At 38.3% G+C, this 19,044-nt stretch overlaps 1 protein-coding gene across 3 annotated transcripts in view; it reads right to left on the reverse strand.

The window, feature by feature from the left end:
• Window positions 1–9,734: 9,734 nt before the first annotated feature.
• slc35f4 (solute carrier family 35 member F4) overlaps window positions 9,735–19,044 on the reverse strand; it is a 99,454-nt gene continuing 90,144 nt past the window's right edge. For all 3 annotated transcript variants that reach the window (XM_051919845.1, XM_028821459.2, XM_051919844.1), the window contains exons 5-7: window positions 14,913–15,105; window positions 13,615–13,704; window positions 9,735–10,332 (exon numbers count right to left, since the gene is read on the reverse strand). In XM_051919845.1, coding sequence (XP_051775805.1) covers window positions 10,091–10,332; window positions 13,615–13,704; window positions 14,913–15,105 — 525 coding nt within the window. In that variant the 3' untranslated portion in view covers window positions 9,735–10,090. The remainder of the gene's footprint in view (window positions 10,333–13,614; window positions 13,705–14,912; window positions 15,106–19,044) is intronic.

The following is a 19,044-nucleotide window of genomic DNA, read 5'->3' on the forward strand; positions in this document are numbered from 1 at the left end:
AAAATACCAAAGAAATGCCTGAAACAAATAACATCATTTGTGATATAACACACACGAATTATCCTGAGCATCTGAACAGAGAAGTGAATTGAAATAAGGGGCACAATGTTGGTTTAAGTTAAGTCTTCCTGAACAGATGCGTTTTAAGTTGTCTGTCTATTATAAAAAGAAATCCTGTCCCCTGTCCTGATAGTCTACGATACGTGATCTTTCTCGGAAGATAATTTAAAGACCTGCAAGACAAAAGAGACCTGCCACGGTGCGTCTCACGGGAACATAGAACGAGAGTCTTGCAAGACACACCCTACTTATAAGCAATATAAAAAAAAAAACAAATCAGTAGTGTAAAGGCAGTCATGCAGCACACACAGCTCCAGGGCTCTCAGTGCATATAAAGTGTATAAGGTCAATACGGTAGAAATGAATATGGTAGAAATGAAATGAATAGGGTAGAAATGAAACGTCGACGATTAAACAAAGAAGAAAGAAAAGCACGAAGAAAAGAGACTGAAATGCGTTGGACAGAAAAAAGAGCAAAAAAGAATAATCGAGGTGCAAATTCAGAAAATAAGGAAAGTAATTATCAGCCTGGAACAAGTGGAATTGAAAAAAAAGCACGTCCAATCCGGCTCAGAATTAAATGACAGTGAGTAAAAGACAAAGTAGAACTTCATAAAGACGTTTACAAACGTTGGCGCTAAACACATGCAGAGCAGGTTAGAGACTATGAAACCAGGGGAATTAGAAATGCTCAAAAAAAAAACCGTTGGCGCTATACACATGCGGAGAAAGTTAAAGGATATGAAAGTAGGAAAATTAGAAAATATAAAAAAGTAAAGATCGCAGTAGCGCAAACAAACAAACTGCCTCATTTAACTATGCACCAGTCTAACTTTGGTTTTGCACAATAATTACTACACTATTGCACCTTAACACTTACTTCTACTTTATTCACATAATTTTACTTATTTATTATGTTCTACTGTACTGTTACCTTTCGATCTATGACTTTTTGTTAATCTAACTGATATTCTTCTAACTTTGCACAGTTTTTGATAAGCGGATCAGGATGCATTTCACTGCGTGTTGTCCTGTATAACTATGCATATGACAAATAAAGAATCTTGAGAATTTCAAAAACGGAGTTTACCGCACATGCATTTATTGGTTACTTTGTTCATGTATATATATTTATCTGTCTGCTTATTTAAAAACCTAAATTTACCCCAGGAGTCAAAAACGTTCTGTCTAGCCCTTGTACAAAAACCTAGACAAAAGCTGGGGTATCACCTTGGTAACCCCATGTACTTTTGGAACTGTGAGAGGAAAATAGCACGACTTTACAGACAGGAGTCCAATGCAGAACTCTACTTACTTTGTTACTTTGTAAAAAAAATTATTAAATGCTGATGATGTAGATCGTTTTGTCTATGCTGAAATTCCAAACAGTGAAACCTGTCCTGACCTCATTAAAAAGATTCAGCATATTGAGACTCGCAAGATTACAAATATTGTTTTTACAGAAGTTTTGAAATAAAAGTGAAACTAATGAAATAGCAACAATTCAAAGAAAAAACAATCTTAAATGTGTGTATCCAGAAAACCAAATATGGGGGTTGGCGAGCGAACCGAGCAGGGGGCGAAGCCCCCTAGTCTTTTAAAAGAATGAATAGGGTCAGCTGATCTAATTAATTTTGCGAGGTCATTCCAAAGTCTGGGTGCTATACAGCTGAAGGCCGTGTCACCCGTAGAGTTCAGGTTAGTATGGAACACAACAAGATTGCCAGAATCAGAGGCCCTTAGTGGGTGAACAGGAGCATAGCGATGGAGAAGGTCAATGATGTAGTCTACAGCAAGTCCATTTAAAACTTTGTAGTTTATTAATAGAATTTTAGACTCAAACCTGTGTAAGACACGGGAAGCCAGTGAAGTCGAAGCAGGATGGGTGTTATGTGCTTGCTGTTGCTAGTCTGTGTAAGGACTATTACTGCAGAGTTTTGAATCATCTGGAGCTGTGATTTAGTATTGGAAGCAGCACCTGTCAGTAGAGAATTAACAATAATCGATGCAGGATGTGATAAAAGCATGGACAAGTTTCTCAGCATTAGAAGGAGAGAAATGAGCAAACCCGGGATGTATTATGGAGATGGAAGTAAGAACATTTCTTAATGTGGTTTATATAGGTGGAATAAGAAAGGGAGGAATCGAGACACCAAGATACCTTTCATTAAAAGATGATGAGATCTGATATGATGAGATCACCATCAAGAGTGACTGAAAAGGAGCTCATTTTCTTAAGCTGCGCTTTAGTGGCAATTTTCAGGAATTAAGTTTTGTTGCAATTTAATTTTAAAGAGTTGTGTTTCATCCCGGTTTTAGGGATCAAATACTAGCTCACGTTATCAGAGATGTCCAAAATGTCCTTAATGAAACCTATGATCCAAAATTAAACTTAATGATTGTATCTTTCATTCATATAATTCTGGAGGGACAAGAAATATATGCCAATGTTTATAATGGATGAGGCATATCTCTGATGACTAAAAAATGTCGAAGTTTATTTTCACTTAAGCTAAGGTCCTAAGCAATATGCCCCTGCATCTTCATACGTGGATGCCTTCCTGATATTTTTGAGACACTAAAAGTGAAATAACATTGTGGGCATTTACATTATCGACCACATATTTCATGTTCTGCATACTGAAAACAGTCAAGCCATTTTGGGTTAGGATTTCCTTCTGTATCACTAAGTATTAGTTGATTTAGATGCACTGAATGCTGTATAAGAATACATTACCTTTTCTGCCAGTGCTCCATTTGACTCCGATGCAATGTAAGTTTTTATCCAATCAGATTGTAATTTATTTTCTTTTATGCAAGATTTGAATGTCAGGAGTACATCAATAATGTGTTATGTCAGTAAACTGACAAAGGTCATTTTTGAGAGAACCAGGAGAGGCGTAATCAAGCAGAAAAGGAAACGGCGACAAAACCAGAGCGTGAGACAAAATTGAGGTAAAAAAGAGGTCCGTACCAAAAAGCAAAAAACAAAGTATTTTAGCAAAAGGTGTGAAAAGAAGTTTTGAATTCGCTGATTGGATGATAAAGTAGACCTGCAGCAGCACTTTTAACCCATTGTGTAGATTACGAATGGGTCATGACCTTTAAGGCCACGCCCCTCACTTCATAGGACATGGGCCTTAACAACAGGTTAGGAAAACAGTAGCAAACGTTAACAATTTAAACAATAAGTTTATCAACTCCTAAAATATTAGGAGAATCAAAAAACAAGTGTCACAATTGAATTCTCTGGCCTAGAAAACCCCCAAAACGAGTCCAGGTTCAATCATAACTATGCACAAGAAGTCATTAAATTTATTACAAAACCTATATTTTATAACAATGTTCTGTGTTTTGCTTTACTGCAGAATTTGTTTATTTTACCAATATTTCTGTTATTTATTTTCTGTGTTTGTCATGAGGTTGATGGCATGTGTTTGCTAGGCACATGAGGCACATGCCAACATTTCTTGTGAGAAAGTGACCGCTGTTTTCTAAAAGATTCATCCGAACTTTTGTTTACAACTTGAATTTTCTTGCTATTAGTGTTTTTATGAATTTTTGCATTTTATTTAATGTAGTCAAATATGCATATATATAGTACTAGTCATTTAGCCCGTTACAATAACGGGCGCTAGAACAGTAGTGCATAAACATTAGTAGGAACAGTCTATGTTAAATGGCAAGGGACTTTGTCCTCATTCTTTTTGTTGGTCGTGTTATTCTTTCTTTCAGCCTTTCTTTTGTTGATGTTTACTTGCTGAGCTGACCGTTCTTCGTGGGCTGCCGCCGTGTATTGTGTGTCTTTAATTTTCTGTGACAGTAATACTGTCTTGTATGACTCTATTCAATAAGGGCGCGCACAAAAAGGCGAGCTTGAAAAGGGCGACCTCAATTGAGCGCGGCGTGCCCTTATTGAAGGATACCGTATTGTACGTCCGCTGGCTTGTACGTCCGTAATATACCTTTAATTTTCTCTGGCGGTAATACAGGCATGCGCGTCGGTAATATGCCTTTAATATCCTCTGACAGTAATACTGGCTTGTATGTGGCTGCAATATGTGTCACTGTATTGTGTACCTTTAATTTCCTCTTGCAGTAATACTGGTTTGTATTTCCGTAAAATGCCTCTAATTTTCTCTGACAGTAATATCACGCACTCACCGTGCCCCGCGCATGCGTACTTCATCAGAAGACACCCACACACGGACACCTGGACGCACATAGGGATTTTATATATATAGATGGTAACATTCTTTTTTCCAAACCTACACATTTCTAAACTGGTTTACAAGGATGCAGCATACTTTGGGTAACATCTAACACACTGGGTCATGCATCAGTGCTATGCAAAATGACTAGTATTGCTATGTGGTTTTGTAGAATAGAGACCAGATGTGGACTTGCTGGGTCATTGTAGAGTGCAGGCTTATGTCTTAGCCCAGGAATTCAGCCCTGTAGTATTGGCATTCATCAGCCATGGGCCAGCGTCCATTCAGGTTAAAAAGACATGCTCACTAGGCACCTCTATCTCAACAAGCAATAGAAGAATTCCTCCATCTCCTACAGAAGGCGGCAGCCGCTGAGCCGCAAGCAGTGCACTTCTTTGCTTTGGGACATGAGGCAAGGCTCTCTTTGCAGCCCCCTGGTCATATGTGCACCACTGGATGGTTAAATATTAATTGACCTATAGTATACAAAATATTTTTTAATTAATCTTATATATATAATATATAACATTGCATACATTTGTGTATATTTAGTAATATGGTTATCTGCAACATTTCTTTCTGTAAAGGGTTGCAGTGGTAGTGCTACAAGGGGACCAGGGTTCATGTCTTGGGTGCTCCCTGCGTGACCCTGTTTACTTGTTTTCATTATGTCTGCCCCATCCAGGGATTGAAGCTGGGATGGGCTCCAGCTTCCTCATGCTCAGGATAAATGGGTTGGATGGATGTCTTTTAATAGGTTAGTATATATGGTGGTACTGGATAGTGATCTACTATAAGGAGTTTTATGCCTGTGTAATATGGTGACATGGGAATTAAGTACTATAGGCCCCCTGTGCTTATGATGATATTGTAGTCTACTGTATAATGTTGCATATTTTGGTATTGTTGTCTACCATGTAGCCTTGAGTCAAGGACTGCCAGGAAAGGCCCCACCCTCATGAACGTGACTTAGATTAAGTGGGGTTGAGAATAAGTAAGTTTATAATGTTATATTTACTTAGCTAGACAATAACACATTTCAATTGTTTTCATGTTTCAAGAGATAAAATGATGAGGATGAAATCTCTCAGGCAAATGGTAAAGCAGCATAGGGGAGTATGAAGAAGTAATAGCAATAGTAGTTGTAGTATTAATATTGAGTTTTAATATTGTGTGCAGAGTACAGTGGAATTCTTTCCTGCATGTCCAACCAACATGCAACACGTCTCCACTCTCAAGCGCCATGGTAAACAAGTGTGTTGACCTTGTGCTTTACAGTCCAGTGCCTTTGCCACTTGACTGCACTGCTCATGAGTAAATTGACCTTCTCATTTTTATTCTTTGGGGCTACAAATCGCACAGCTTATAGCAAAAGCATTTAAAAAACAAAATAAAAATCTTTATTCAGCATAACATCTTGCATGCCACTCCTGTCTTTTCATGTGAACAGTATATTTCTATTCAGAGATACACTTGTTGTTCTTGTTTCCTGTTGAATGACCCAACCTTGATCTGGCGGCCCATATACTGTAAATGCAATATTGTCTGAGGTACTGAGATGAAGAGCACCAGACAAAAGATTACTTACAGAGAAATCAGTGAAGTCTGTGTGGTTTCTTTCCCAGACATCCCCTTTCTGTAGTCTTGTTTCCCTCAATGAGTTCTTATGCTGTAATACAGAGTAATGGTGCAGGGCCTCCTGTTAATTTGTAATCTGATAAATTCCTGGTAATGACATAGCACTATGTGGCATACCCATTATTGCAAACTGCTGTCTTGAAGAGAGTAGCAAGCCTTATGGGGGTTAGGGGGTGGTGAATTATATTTCTGGCTAGTATTTATTTTTAAGGCTTAATGTTTACTTAACTAGACAAACTTTGATTCTTTGAACACTAACAAGATTTCTGTATTTCTACACTTTCGCAGGATACTCAGATTATAGCGCTCCATTAGTTTTAAGTTGGGGGCCATACATTCTACAACTGTCAAACTGATTCCAATACAAGGTCACAGGGGTGTTGGGAGACCATCCTGGCAGCTTTGGCCATAAGGCAGGGACCATGTCTATGTGGAACTCCATTTCCACACAAGACACAATCACTCACACAGCTTCATACAGGGCCAGTTTAATAAGAGAAAAACATAAATATGGAATCAATGTGCAAACCTGACAGTGCTGAGAATGCAAAACCCAGGATCTGTGAACTAGAAGAGTCAGCCATTGCCACTTTCCAGGTTGATGCTATGAAAGTTATTGAAAGGTTAGTTAAAGGAATATGCAGGAGGCAGACTAAGTATTGTAAAAGAGCATCTCTTTATTTTGTCAACCATCCAAATGAATCCAGTGAAAGCTGTCTGACATAAAACACCAAAATGGGATGTGTTCCTGCAAAGCTGGGATTAGCAGTGTCTGCCATGTCTGCCACTGGGAGGTGCCAGTGCATGCAGCTACTGTAACTGCAATATACATAAGGCATTTATGCACTGTACTGTCTCACTGCCCTCAAAATTTCCTTTTATAAATGCAGCCTTTTAAATGAGTCCCCTGCATGGTGAATCTGATGTCACTAAACTAATTTTCCACTGGGCTGACAATGACATCAAGTGGCTAAAAAAATGAAGTGACCCATGCATTTTCATGAAAAAAAATTGTTTGCTTCATCTATCTTTACCTATCTGTCAATTTTCTGAACTCATTGTCTCATCCTTAGGTCCCTAGAGAGTCGCACTCTACCCTTGCAACAGTGAGTATGAGATAACACTTAAATAAATTCATCATATTTATTATTAGTAATTTCTCTATGTATCAATTTTCTGAGTCCACTTCTTTTGTAGCAAGAGGATGAGAGTCTGAACTGAACCTTGATTATTGCAACTCGCTGTATTCTGGGATTAGCAAATCCCTGATATGCAGGTTACAGTTGGTCCACAATGCTGCTGCTCGCTTTCTGGTTGGGGCAAGAAAGTCTGATTCTGTTTCTCCAATATTAGCTTCTTTACACTGGCTGCCTGTCAGTTTTTGAATTGATTTTAAAATCTTGTTGCTAATTTTTAAATCTTTACATGGGCTTGCTCCTTCCTATTTATCTGAATTTTGTGCCTTACACCAGCCATCTAGAGTGATTAGATCTTCTGGTCAGTTGTCTCTTGTTATTCCTCGTACCAAGTGTAAAACTAAGGGGGACAGGGCTTTTGCAGCTGCTGCTCCTCGACTGTGGAACTCTTTACCTCATTACATAAAGGAGTCATCTACAATCGAACTGTTCAAAACAAGATTAAAGACTCCTTTCTATTCACTTGCTCTCCGTGACCTTCAGTAATACTGATGGTTTCCTCATTGTGATTATGTAATCTTACTTCTATTTGATATTTATTTTATTTCTATTTGTTATTTATGTTAATTGTATGTTTGTTCTTCTTTTATTGTAAAGCACTTGGGCCACAGCATTCCTATGTTGTTTTAAATATGCTATATAAATAAATTGACATTGACCCCTGGGACCTTTGGGTGCAAGTCAAGAACAAACTCTGAATGGGACACCAGTCCATTGCAGTTTACCCAGCAAGCTTATAAATGCTAAAATTCACCATTCTCTTCTCCTAATATGATCTCATGTAGGTGTCAATTTTTTTGAGAAAGCTGTTCTTTCCAGGATATACTTTGCTATAATTTTCCACTTTTATAACTGTTCTTTTCTAAGGATTAACAATTATTTTATAAATTGGCCACTCCTCTGTCAAACTGTTTTTCTGTTAAGAGTGTTTTTATTTTAGAAATGTCTGGGAGGCATTATCGTTAATGAAGTTTTTCACTCTTCCAGGGTATCTGAGGGGTAGTAGAACCTCATACGGAGTAGAGAGTTGTGCTCTTCATTCCATCATGCCATTCGTTGTGATCTTTAGGCACGTCTCACTTTCATTAGTTCTCACATTAAGTTGTTTTTTTTGGCTTTTATCCTCCTTGTGCAATTCCATTGCTTGTTTTCTGTCCTTCTACCCAAACATGTTAATGCACCCTCTACTGTTTTCAGAAGATATCTCACCTTTGCATCGTGATTCTTAACATATGTATGAGCAAACCCAATGAATTTCACAGGAAGTTCCTCCAATCAGCTCCAGCTGGTGTTAGTGCAGCAGCAAATACAAACACCTAAACCAGTCCGTTTTTGAGCTGATGGTGGATCAAATTTCATTCATTTTACAATGCAGGTTTTAACTTTGGGAGGATAGACTACTCTGTGAACACAGGGCCATGATTCATGAGGTTATTTTTTCTGAAATTAGGGCGGCTGAAATTATATTATGCTACAAAGAAAATTAATTTTTCATTTCTTTTTGCACTTACCTGCTTCTTTAGTAGTAATAAACAGTTGAACATTAAAACTTAAATATCTGTAAAGGTCTAGAGTTGGTTGATCTGATGAGTTTCACTGTGTTATTCAAAGTAAATATGCTCAAAGGTCTGCTAAATTGCTTAAGACCCCACATGAAAAGTCCTCACAGGCCTGAAAGAGGTTGTTTTTCCCGTTCTTGCTACAATGGCCACGGCTCCTACCAGTTGGAACAAACACCCTCACATGATATTTTACAGTACTGACAGAACTAACGTGCAGACATGCACATGGCCCTTGGAACAAGGAGCCAATATAAGTACGAGTGAACACAGTAACACATGTACATCAGCAGGAGCAAACAGTCTAGCTCTCCAGGAATTCTAACCTTAGCTGTAGGTACTGTAAGGTCTGGATTAGGGTTCAGGTGGCAGGATGCATAGAACTTTACCATAAACAAGTAAACGTGACAGGCATAACAGACCTGAAGGCTATTCTTTGTGTATACCAGTAGGGGTCACTGGTCTAGTGCTATGGGAATAGTGCTGGTAGAGAGGACAGTCCCCAAGTAACTGCATTATATGAATATTTAGGGCCACAGTCACAGACCAGGCAGGCTCTGCTCTGTCTGCACAGCAGTTGTGCCACTGAGTATAAATGAAAATGTCTACCAAAGATGGTTCTTGGATCACTGTAACATGGGAATATGGGTACCAGAGCAACAGTTCAGTCAGATTTCCTGGCCTTGACAACTTGTAGATATCAGTATTCAGTATCTTCAGGAATATCTGACTAAAGATGAACAGGAATGGCAGGGATAACAATATCTGAATCTCCATAATTTGGTAATACGTGGAAACTACAGAAACACATCAAGCATTCATTCAGTCCATATAGCAGAAAGAGTCACTCCAACAATATCTGAGAAGAAATTAATGGTAAAAGGGACAGGGACTAGATTGTTGGTATTGACATTAAAAAAATGGGAAACTATTTTATCTTTTCACTGTTCTTCCTCTTCGGAAATAACTTTGCAGAGCAGAAAAGGACTGTTGGGAGAAAAATGCCTAAAAATGTTATTATAGAAAAGTTTGTGAGCCAGTTCCAATGCATTGTATTAGGTCCTGGCACCTTGTGGATCACAGTGTTCTGTTAGTCTTTTATTTAGTTTTATAAATAATAAAGTCTATTGCAAAGGAAAAAATACAGTCTGCTATAAAAAAATAAAGTAAACCAACAAACACATAATACAAGGAGTGGCCGCTGACTTGCATTGTGTTACAGGCAGGCTCTTTGGTTTGACAGGGGACAGCTATACCACTGACTGAAGCACTCTTATCTCAAACCTAGCAGAGCTTCTGCGACACAATGCCAGCCTCCCATTAAACTCTCTGTCATCTATGACCATGGATCCTTGGGTTGGTCCCCCCTAAACTGTGGACTCAGGACCACAGAATGTACCAAAGGGGGTCAGTGAGCAGTCCTGGATCAGGCCAGAGGGATTGACACAGTCCCATTGGCACGGCTGCGACTGCGTGTGTGCACACTGGATTCTGTCAGCTCCTCTCCATGCTCCTCTACTTTCTTCTCAGCAAACCCAGCCAGGAAACGTAGTGTCACTGTGTCCCACTCCTCCGGCAGAAGCAGCAACAGGAAGCCAAGGCAAATGATGGATGTGGCAGTCAGGCGAACCACACTAAATATCACCTCATGCTTGAGGACATCTACAGCTGAGAAGACCAAGACGACAACAGAGAGAAAAAAAGAAATTAAAGCAGTGAGGAAGGAGAGCCATGAAAGGAGATCAGCAAAGAAGTGAAAGGATAAGGGTGCAAGAATGATGGGAACTGGCAGAGGAAGTGAAGGATTAAATAAATAGTCATTTATCATTTTTCATAACCAGTTTATTCTGCTAATGCTATCTCAATAGAAAGGTAAAAATAATTCCAAATGACACTTCAGTCCATCCCATTCATGCACACACTCTCGCTGAGACAGTTGGTATCGCCAATTAACAAGCATGTCTGCGGGAATGTGAGAGAAAACCAGAGCAGCTGGAGAAATCCCACAAACATTACATGTACAGAGAGAAAGAGAGAGCTTACTATAGAAATAAAACCATAAAAATTATATTTTAGCAGGCTGTGTGTTATGATCACACACAGAGGCGAACATACTGGGAACTACAAAAACAAACTGATGGATGGACATAACTGAGGTGAAGATGAGAATAAGCACACATGAAAGCCCAGTACTGCTTTCATAGGACCCCTTAAGCTTCTACCTACCTGTAACTAAATAAATAGAAAAGAAATTGAATTAAAACCCAAAGACAGGTCAGGACTGTGACCCATGTAGAGAAAAGGCTCGTCTTTAAGAGGACAAATTGAATAAATGAACCATGTGGTGAAAGAGCAAAAGGGCAAAACAAAAAACTGTCAGGTTTCATTACCAAGATCAAAATAACCAAAGACAAAATGAGAAACACAATTTAAAGACAAGTAAAATGTCAAAAAATCTTAACCACAATTAGAAAGTTTCAAATTAAAAAAAAAAATTAAAAAGCAGTCTTTGGTTTTTATTTATACCCAAAACTTCATTGTCCAAATTAGATGTCATATGCTGAAGAAGGGACAATTATGTGTCCTACAACAAGGCATCAACGGTATAAACGAAATGCAGCCGAGTAAAACTACCACAAAACAGTTATGCTCGCACCAAAGTAAGGATGTCACCATCATACTAAAAGAAATAAATCATAATCAAAAGTTAAAATTAATTTAATGAAGATGAATTCTTTACTGTAAGAAATTCTAGGTTATGAGAAATTGTCAGTTGAAGCAAGGTGAAATATATGATAAGGTACCATAGCATTCGCAGGGTTGCAAGGGGGGCTAGAGCCTTGGTCAGTAAAGTATTATGATTAGAAGAAGCAGACAATTTACACCTAAACGCATGAGCTGGAATATTCACAGCAATGTTACTGGTGTGTGTAGGTGGGGCTGAGATTACAGAAAAGATAGGAAGGTGACTTGCTGGAACATAATCAACTGAGAGACAGTAAATCGGCAAGCTCTGGAAAGGCTTAGTTTCAATTGTTGTTGTTGTTGTTTCAAGGATTTTTAATCACTGAAAGAATTTTTATTTAGGTTGTCGTCTTTACATTTTTAATCAGGTATTGCTTGTTGATAAAGTCACTGGCTTCTCTGGTTAAGTAAGCAGTTGCTGCAATGCAATATCCAAGCTGTTTTTCAGTCCATGGAAAGACTTCTGAGATCCTGAACTCCATTTATGTTAATCAGTTTCAAACCAGTTTGTCTTCCTGTTTCTTTAGACCAACCTGTGTAATAATGTGCACTAATTATATACTCAAACTAATTAGTAGTTTATAAAATTTGTATTTGTACCTACATGTGTACTTGTCACGACACTCTGCATCTGAACTCCGTGAAGAATGCTATATCAAACTGAATTGAACTGAGCTGAACATTGTTCATAGGTGCATGCTGTGTGGTGTGTTTTATCAGCATTTCAATCTATAGAACATGCGGTTTTGATATTTTCCTGTTCAGTGAGATTTGGTTTAATTCCTTTGATCACAATGCTAGTGCTTTGCTTACTTAGTAAACGGAAATGAACCCCCCAACTGCACTTGTTAGATTTTCTGTTAAAAAAATCACTGCCACTTATACAATAGACAACAGTAAGTTCAAGTAAAGAGTTGTTTAATTTTATATGAGGATCAAAATGTTTGCAGCAATAAACAAAGTTTATATGTAAGAAATTGATATGTAATTTATTAAACAAAGTCCTTTATTAATTAATACATTCCTGACCAAAGATTATAAAATAGCTGCTACAACCTGTGGAACTTGACACTTCCCAAAGTAAAGACAGAGCCTCGGACAAGGGACTTTAAAGGGACACACATAATCATCAGAGACCCTGCTAATATACCAAGTTATTCCATGGGCTTCATTCAGCTGATTTTATTTGCAAACATAACCCTGTATTAAAATAACCTGCTAAGTGTATCCCTCCTTAACTTACGACCATGTCAGATTTGACATTTCCAGTGATTTTCAGTCGCAGTCTTCGGCCTTTACTGTACATAATCTTAGCAAGTTGGCAGCAGGTGTTGGTGCACTCTAGTGAAGCCAGTTGTGAAATGTGAAATGCCCAGTGACTCCCTTCAGCTAGTCTACCACCCCATCAGATGTTGTAGAAGATAAGTAATAAATAACCTTCCCTCAGTATTTTAACTTATTATTAAAATGTTTATAGCAACCCTCAACTTTACCTTCTTAGGCAATTTTATTCCAATTTTCTATTATATCTTCCATGTAATTACTTACGTAGAAAAGTATTATTTTGTGTAGTATGTGAAATTGTGTTTTGAAGAACACAGCTACTGTGCTCTTTTAAAACTTAACTTTACCTTGCATATTCTTGCCCCAGTTTTTAAAGGGATTGTCATTTACATTTAATTATTTGTCTGACACCCTTATCCAAGACAACTTACATACAACATTTATGATACAATTGCTTACATTTCTTTTGGTTTTCCAGCTCGAGCACAGGCAGGTCAAGTGACTTGCTTATGGTCACACAGTGTCAGTAGCAGAATTTGAGCCCACAACCTCAGGGTTTGAAGTCCAAAGCTTTTAACCAGTACACCACATTGCCATTTTGTTAGGATTATTACCAGAGTGTTAACGAAGACTCATCAAAAACCTTCTCAGTATTTAAAACTATTAAAGTAAATGTATTAAAAAACTGAGAAAAGGAAAATTCATAATGACAAAATTCAAGGCAAATAAAAAACAAGATTACCAATCACTAAACCAAGATGTCTAAATTCTAAAAGTTCTATTAGAACATCTAGGTCAAAAAACAAAAGTCAAATGAATTAAAACTTTTTTGTTTTAGTTTAAATCTCTGCTTCCTCATAGAAAAATGAGACTTTGTACCTTAAGAGAAGTATTCGTAGCAATTTGAGAAGATAGACTTACCTGCATTACCTGGGACACTGAGAATAGTGCCAATGGAGATAAGGATTGGGTAGGTGATCACAACTCCCACATTCACAAGGATGTTAAAGGCTGTGAGGGGATAGGCAGAGAGACATTACTGTACAAATACACAAAGATACGCCTGCTACTTGTACACTGAAGTCCTTATCAAACTAAAACTGTTCTGCTATTCCTTCTTCCTCCAGCCATGCTACTGTAGATGTGTCCAGCAGACACAGAACTGCATGTAAGTGATTGCAACTTTAAGTATCACAGCATTCCAAAAACACTGATCTGTTCTCTAAGTGAAACTTGGAAGAACCATTTATGAATTGGTTTAGGCAGTCAGAGCTCTGTGGAGGACCAAACTGCAACAATACATTTTAATTTGTTTGACCATGTAGTTAAGATATAGCGGGTTGGATAATGGATGGATGGATGAAAGAGAAGAAATTGCATTACTTGTTAAGGAAAGGACCAGGAGATGAGAGAGGCCAAAATTTTCTGAGTAAAAGCAAAAGTCAAAACCATATCAAAACAAAACTGAAAGTAACCTAAGACTAAAACAGAAACCAAGACGCAATGTCAAAATTATGCACAAAAATTCTAAGCCTTTAAGTCTTTGCCCTCTAGAAATGGTGATAGTTTTTACTACTAGTCTGTATTTGTGGACACCAGGTAAGGTGCGTTGTTGGAGACATAACATTCCAGATCCAAAGGAAAAAAAAACACAAAATGACAACCAAAAATGTAACCATAATAATAATAATTCCAAAAATGAGTGAAATTCAGGAACACATGCAGAATCATTACATGTTTAAAGAGTTAAATTGAATGGCATGGGATAGACTGGAAGATGCGAATTGCTTAGAATGTGTTGGAGTCAGTGGTTAAGATTCTGTTTAATTGGGGATTCTCGGAAATGGAATCACAAAGTTTATTTTAAGGAACTAGCAAGGGAAATAGGTGTAAACAGGTAAAAACAGACATTTGATATACAAGGGCATTGTCTTAAAAATCTAGGAATTTATTTTCTCAGCTTTATACTGGGAGTCTGTGGTGGAACTGGGATTGGACTAATAGCCTGTTTCTAGATGAAGTGAAATGAAATGACATGTATGGAGTGGAATCTGGCACGCACCTCTGTGAGGTAGCATAAACAATCATTTGGGCATCTTAAGTAGAACTTACTATTTAAATAGAAGGCTGAAGTATTCATGGAGAGTTTTTTATTTGTCGTTATTGGTTTCTTTATGGGTAGAAGAAGACAAAAGCGTGTGGTAAAACGTGTCACTCACCAAGCCATAATCCTGCCACTCCACATAAGTAACCCCATGGAAGAGCTGAGAAGGAATTCCAGTGTTCCACTTTAGTGAAGAAGAGGATGACTGGGGTGCAGGAAATGAAGATCAGATTGAAAAAGCCCAGAGTTGAGAAGAAGTGAGCAGTTTCACCAAAGTTGGCACTGCCCAAGAACATCTTAAAGAGAACCTAAAACATTAAGTAAGCAACACATGGCTGTAAGCAGTCCAATTGGAATTTCAGGGTGACTGGGAATACCTCAAAGAGCGCGTTCTATCATGATGGCTAAAAATGGCCAAAGCAAAGATGGAGATTTCTCTGATCATCCCAACACTCTTTTAAGAGAGCTGATCAGTAAATTCCACTTGAATGAGAATACGTCCCATCACATGGAGGGCGTCATGTTTCACTATGTACTGTATACACACTAGTGCTGGGCGGTATACCAGTTCATACCAAAAAAACGTTATTTATTTTTGTTATGATATGGATTTTTCTTATACCGCAACACTGGTTTAAATAGCCTAAACAACGTTTGGAACATGGCACAGCGGGAAACTGTTTAAGGGGGGACCTTTTTCACTGCTGCACCACTAAACAGGCATGCAACGGAATACATGCATTAGTGGAGGTATTGAACAGTGAAAATGGACAGGGAACATTCTGAAACTGAAGCTGTAGCAGACGATAAAGTTGAACATGATGACACAGAAGGACGTTTGCCGTGTCTGTTGTCTGGAGATACTTTGGTTTTAAAAGATCGGATGTGGACCCTTATGTTCAATTGTGTGAATACTGTTTCTATACTGCTGGATAATACTGCAAGCCAAGTTGTACTTGTTTTATTTTTTTTTCAATACTGTGTAATGTACCTGGGTACTGTGTAATAGTGTGACGACATGTTGACTTTATTCTCAGCATTTCCACTTTAATCTCGCTGTTTATGTTGAGATTAATGTCGACATGTTGACTTTATTCTCGTAATTTGTTATTAAAGTAGAACATCGTAAACTAAACTTCATCTTAAAATGAATATTTAATTTACTATATTTTCTCAAACCCCATCATAAGTTATGTAGCACATTAAATGCTTTGTGTTAAGTGTTCCCCGAGCCATGTTAATCGCTACAGCTTCTTAAACTGACTTCCTCTGTACAAAGAGGAGGCACAGGCAGCGATCACCACACAGAATACATTAATTTCATGATATTCCTGCTCCCTGAACATTTAGAATGCTAAGATAAATACTTGATATCATTTTCATGATGAAATGCATTAAAGCATGTATTAATCATGTGGGGGCACAGTGGCGTGGAGGTTGCACTGCTGCCTCACAGCAAAGGGGTCCCGGGTGTTCCCTGCCTTGAATTTGCATGTGTTTCTGGTGGGTTTACTCGCGTGCTTCAGTTTTTTTTCAAAGTCATGTAGGATGTGGGGTTTTCTTATGCTATATTGACCCTGCTAGTATATGTATTGCTTGTATTCACCCTGCGATGTGCTGGCACCTTGTTCAGGATTTGCTCCTGCCTCACACACAATGCTTGCTGGGATGGGTGCAACCCTGAATGGATGGCATAATTAAACATGTATAACGAAATTTTTTTTAAAGTTCTGAACACTCCATGGTCTAAGTTTATAACTAGTTTTAATTTCACAAAGACATTTATCGTGTGATGATTGGTTATGTGGAGAAAGAAAAAGGAAGGATAGGAACTGGGGGTTTGGTATGTCAGACAGAGACAGCACGCAATAAAGAAAGCCCGCTCAGAAGAAAATCCATTGAATTCTGTGTTTGTGTATTCGACCACCAGATCACGAACCCAACATTTACACAATACTTTAGTTAAACCTGTGCAATATCCATTCATACATCCAGTTTTTTGGAGCCTCGTCACACCTGCCACAAAATTCTCTACACTGAACGTACACCTGGGGACCCCTTACTGCGAGGGAGCAGCACTACCGCCTCACTACTGTGCTTGTGTAATACCTGCTTTAATGCATTTCATCATGAAGATTTATCTTAGCATTCTACATTTTCAGAGAGCAGGAATATCATGAAGTGAATGTATTCTGTGCGGTGATCGCTGCCTGCGCCTCCTCTTAGTGCAGAGGAAGTCAGTTTAAGAAGCGCGTAGCAATTAACAACTGGGTCAGGGAACACTTAACACAAAGCATTTAATGTGCTACATTAACTTATGATGGGGTTTGAGAAAATCTAGTAAATTAAACATTGATTTTAGGATGAAGTTTAGTTTACGACATTCTACGTTAATGACAAAATAAACTATGAGTATAACGTTAAAATGTCGACTTCAATTTCGACATAAACAGTGAAAATAAAGTAGAAATGTTGACTTTATTCTCAACATATAGTTTTTTTTTTCTTCCCTGTGTCCGTAATTTTTTTTTTTCACTGTGGCCCTAATACGTTTCCATAGGGCTATACCACAAATAGCATTATAAATGCAAGTTGCAGTTTTATTATTTATGTATATAGCTTAGATTGAAGCAAGGTCCATATTAATGCAGTTTGCCATAATGATGGTTCAGTTGGTAAAGATGTCATCACCAAGTTGCACTTGTTTTATTATATTTTAATTTTGTGAATACTGTGTAATGCAGCTGGGCTTGAAGTCTTGGAAGTAATAGTATTATTACTGGAAGTTGCACTATTATTTATTTTATTGTTATTAGATAGATAGATAGATACTTTATTAATCCCAAGGGGAAATTCACTAAAGACGAGTCTCGGCGTGTAAAAATCCATGCCCACGTTGTAAAAGTAAGTGTGCTTTTTTATTATTCATTAGTTTAAATATTATGCAGTTTAATGATGGTAAAGTTGTTTAAAAAGTCACTTTAACGTGTCAGTGGACAGAGATTGTTAACATTAACAAAGTGTAGTTGGTTTACAAAGAATGTTTACTATTTATTCCTTTCTAAGACATGTTCAGTGCAATACAACTTTTGACAAGCACCTCTGGATATTTTGCTAAGTCTAAATCCATCTTTGGATGGTTGAAAATATGTTGTCAAAATTATAGTTTAAATTGTTTGCAAAATTTGTTCAATAAAAAGGCTCTATATTTTGACTGCATCTGTCATTAGTGCCACCCCCTTGAAAACTATCACTTTATGGGGTCATACAAACCTGTATTAATACTTGAGTGCACATTAAAATGTTTTTTTTTACAATGTACAATTCTCATGACAGTGGAATAGATTATTCTTAGCCAGTAATTGCAGTGGAAAATGTGGTTAACATCCACTCATGCATGGGAAAAAAATACCATCCAGTACCGTGAAACTGGTATAATTTTGAAAAATACCGTTATATAGAATTTTGGTCATACCACCCAGCACTAACACACACCTTAAAGGAATACTCCACCAAAAAATATTTTTGTATATGTTGTATATGTACAAAATACACTAGGTAAAGTAACATATAAAATATTTTTGGGTGAAGTATTCCTTTAAATGTAATGCCAATTTATACTGATATTTTGAAGAATGTAAACTTTTACATTATTAGGTCCTTTCAAATGCAGGAATAGGTACTGTACATGAGGAAGTATTAGGCAAGTAGTCCCAGGCTAACTGGGGTGCTACAATCAACTCAAATGTTTACTAACTGTAAAGGACAGCCGGGTCCAATGCCTGGCAGGGACGCCTCTGCTACATCTATCCCAGGGGAGCAGCCATGGACTGTTCAATACCTCCCCCGGGACGCTTGGTGGCAGCCTCCCTGGCAGCCAATGATTCCCCAACCCGGCGCATGGCTCCATGGGAGATGGAGTCCTCCACAGCCTGGTTGGGGGCTCGGATGGCCGCCAGGGGGAGCTGCATGGAGTCAGCAGCCTGGCTGGTCATACCTTCAGCCCCACCCGGAAGGGCAATTAGGACCAGGTGGCCAAGCACCTGGACCGCTTCCGGGTGGGATATAAAAAGGGCCAGCCACCACCACTCAGAGAGCCAGAGCTGGGAGGAAGGAGGACGAAGCTTGTGGTGGAGTGGTGGGAGAGAAGAAGTGTGGTTTGTTGTGCTAATTGGGAGTGTATTTGGGACTGTGTTGGGCCTGTGGGACACGGGGAAGGCGTGCCCCATGGCTGAAGAGAAATAAAA

This window comes from Erpetoichthys calabaricus, chromosome 16 (assembly GCF_900747795.2).
Source record: "Erpetoichthys calabaricus chromosome 16, fErpCal1.3, whole genome shotgun sequence".
In the NCBI taxonomy this organism is placed as follows: domain Eukaryota; kingdom Metazoa; phylum Chordata; class Cladistia; order Polypteriformes; family Polypteridae; genus Erpetoichthys; species Erpetoichthys calabaricus.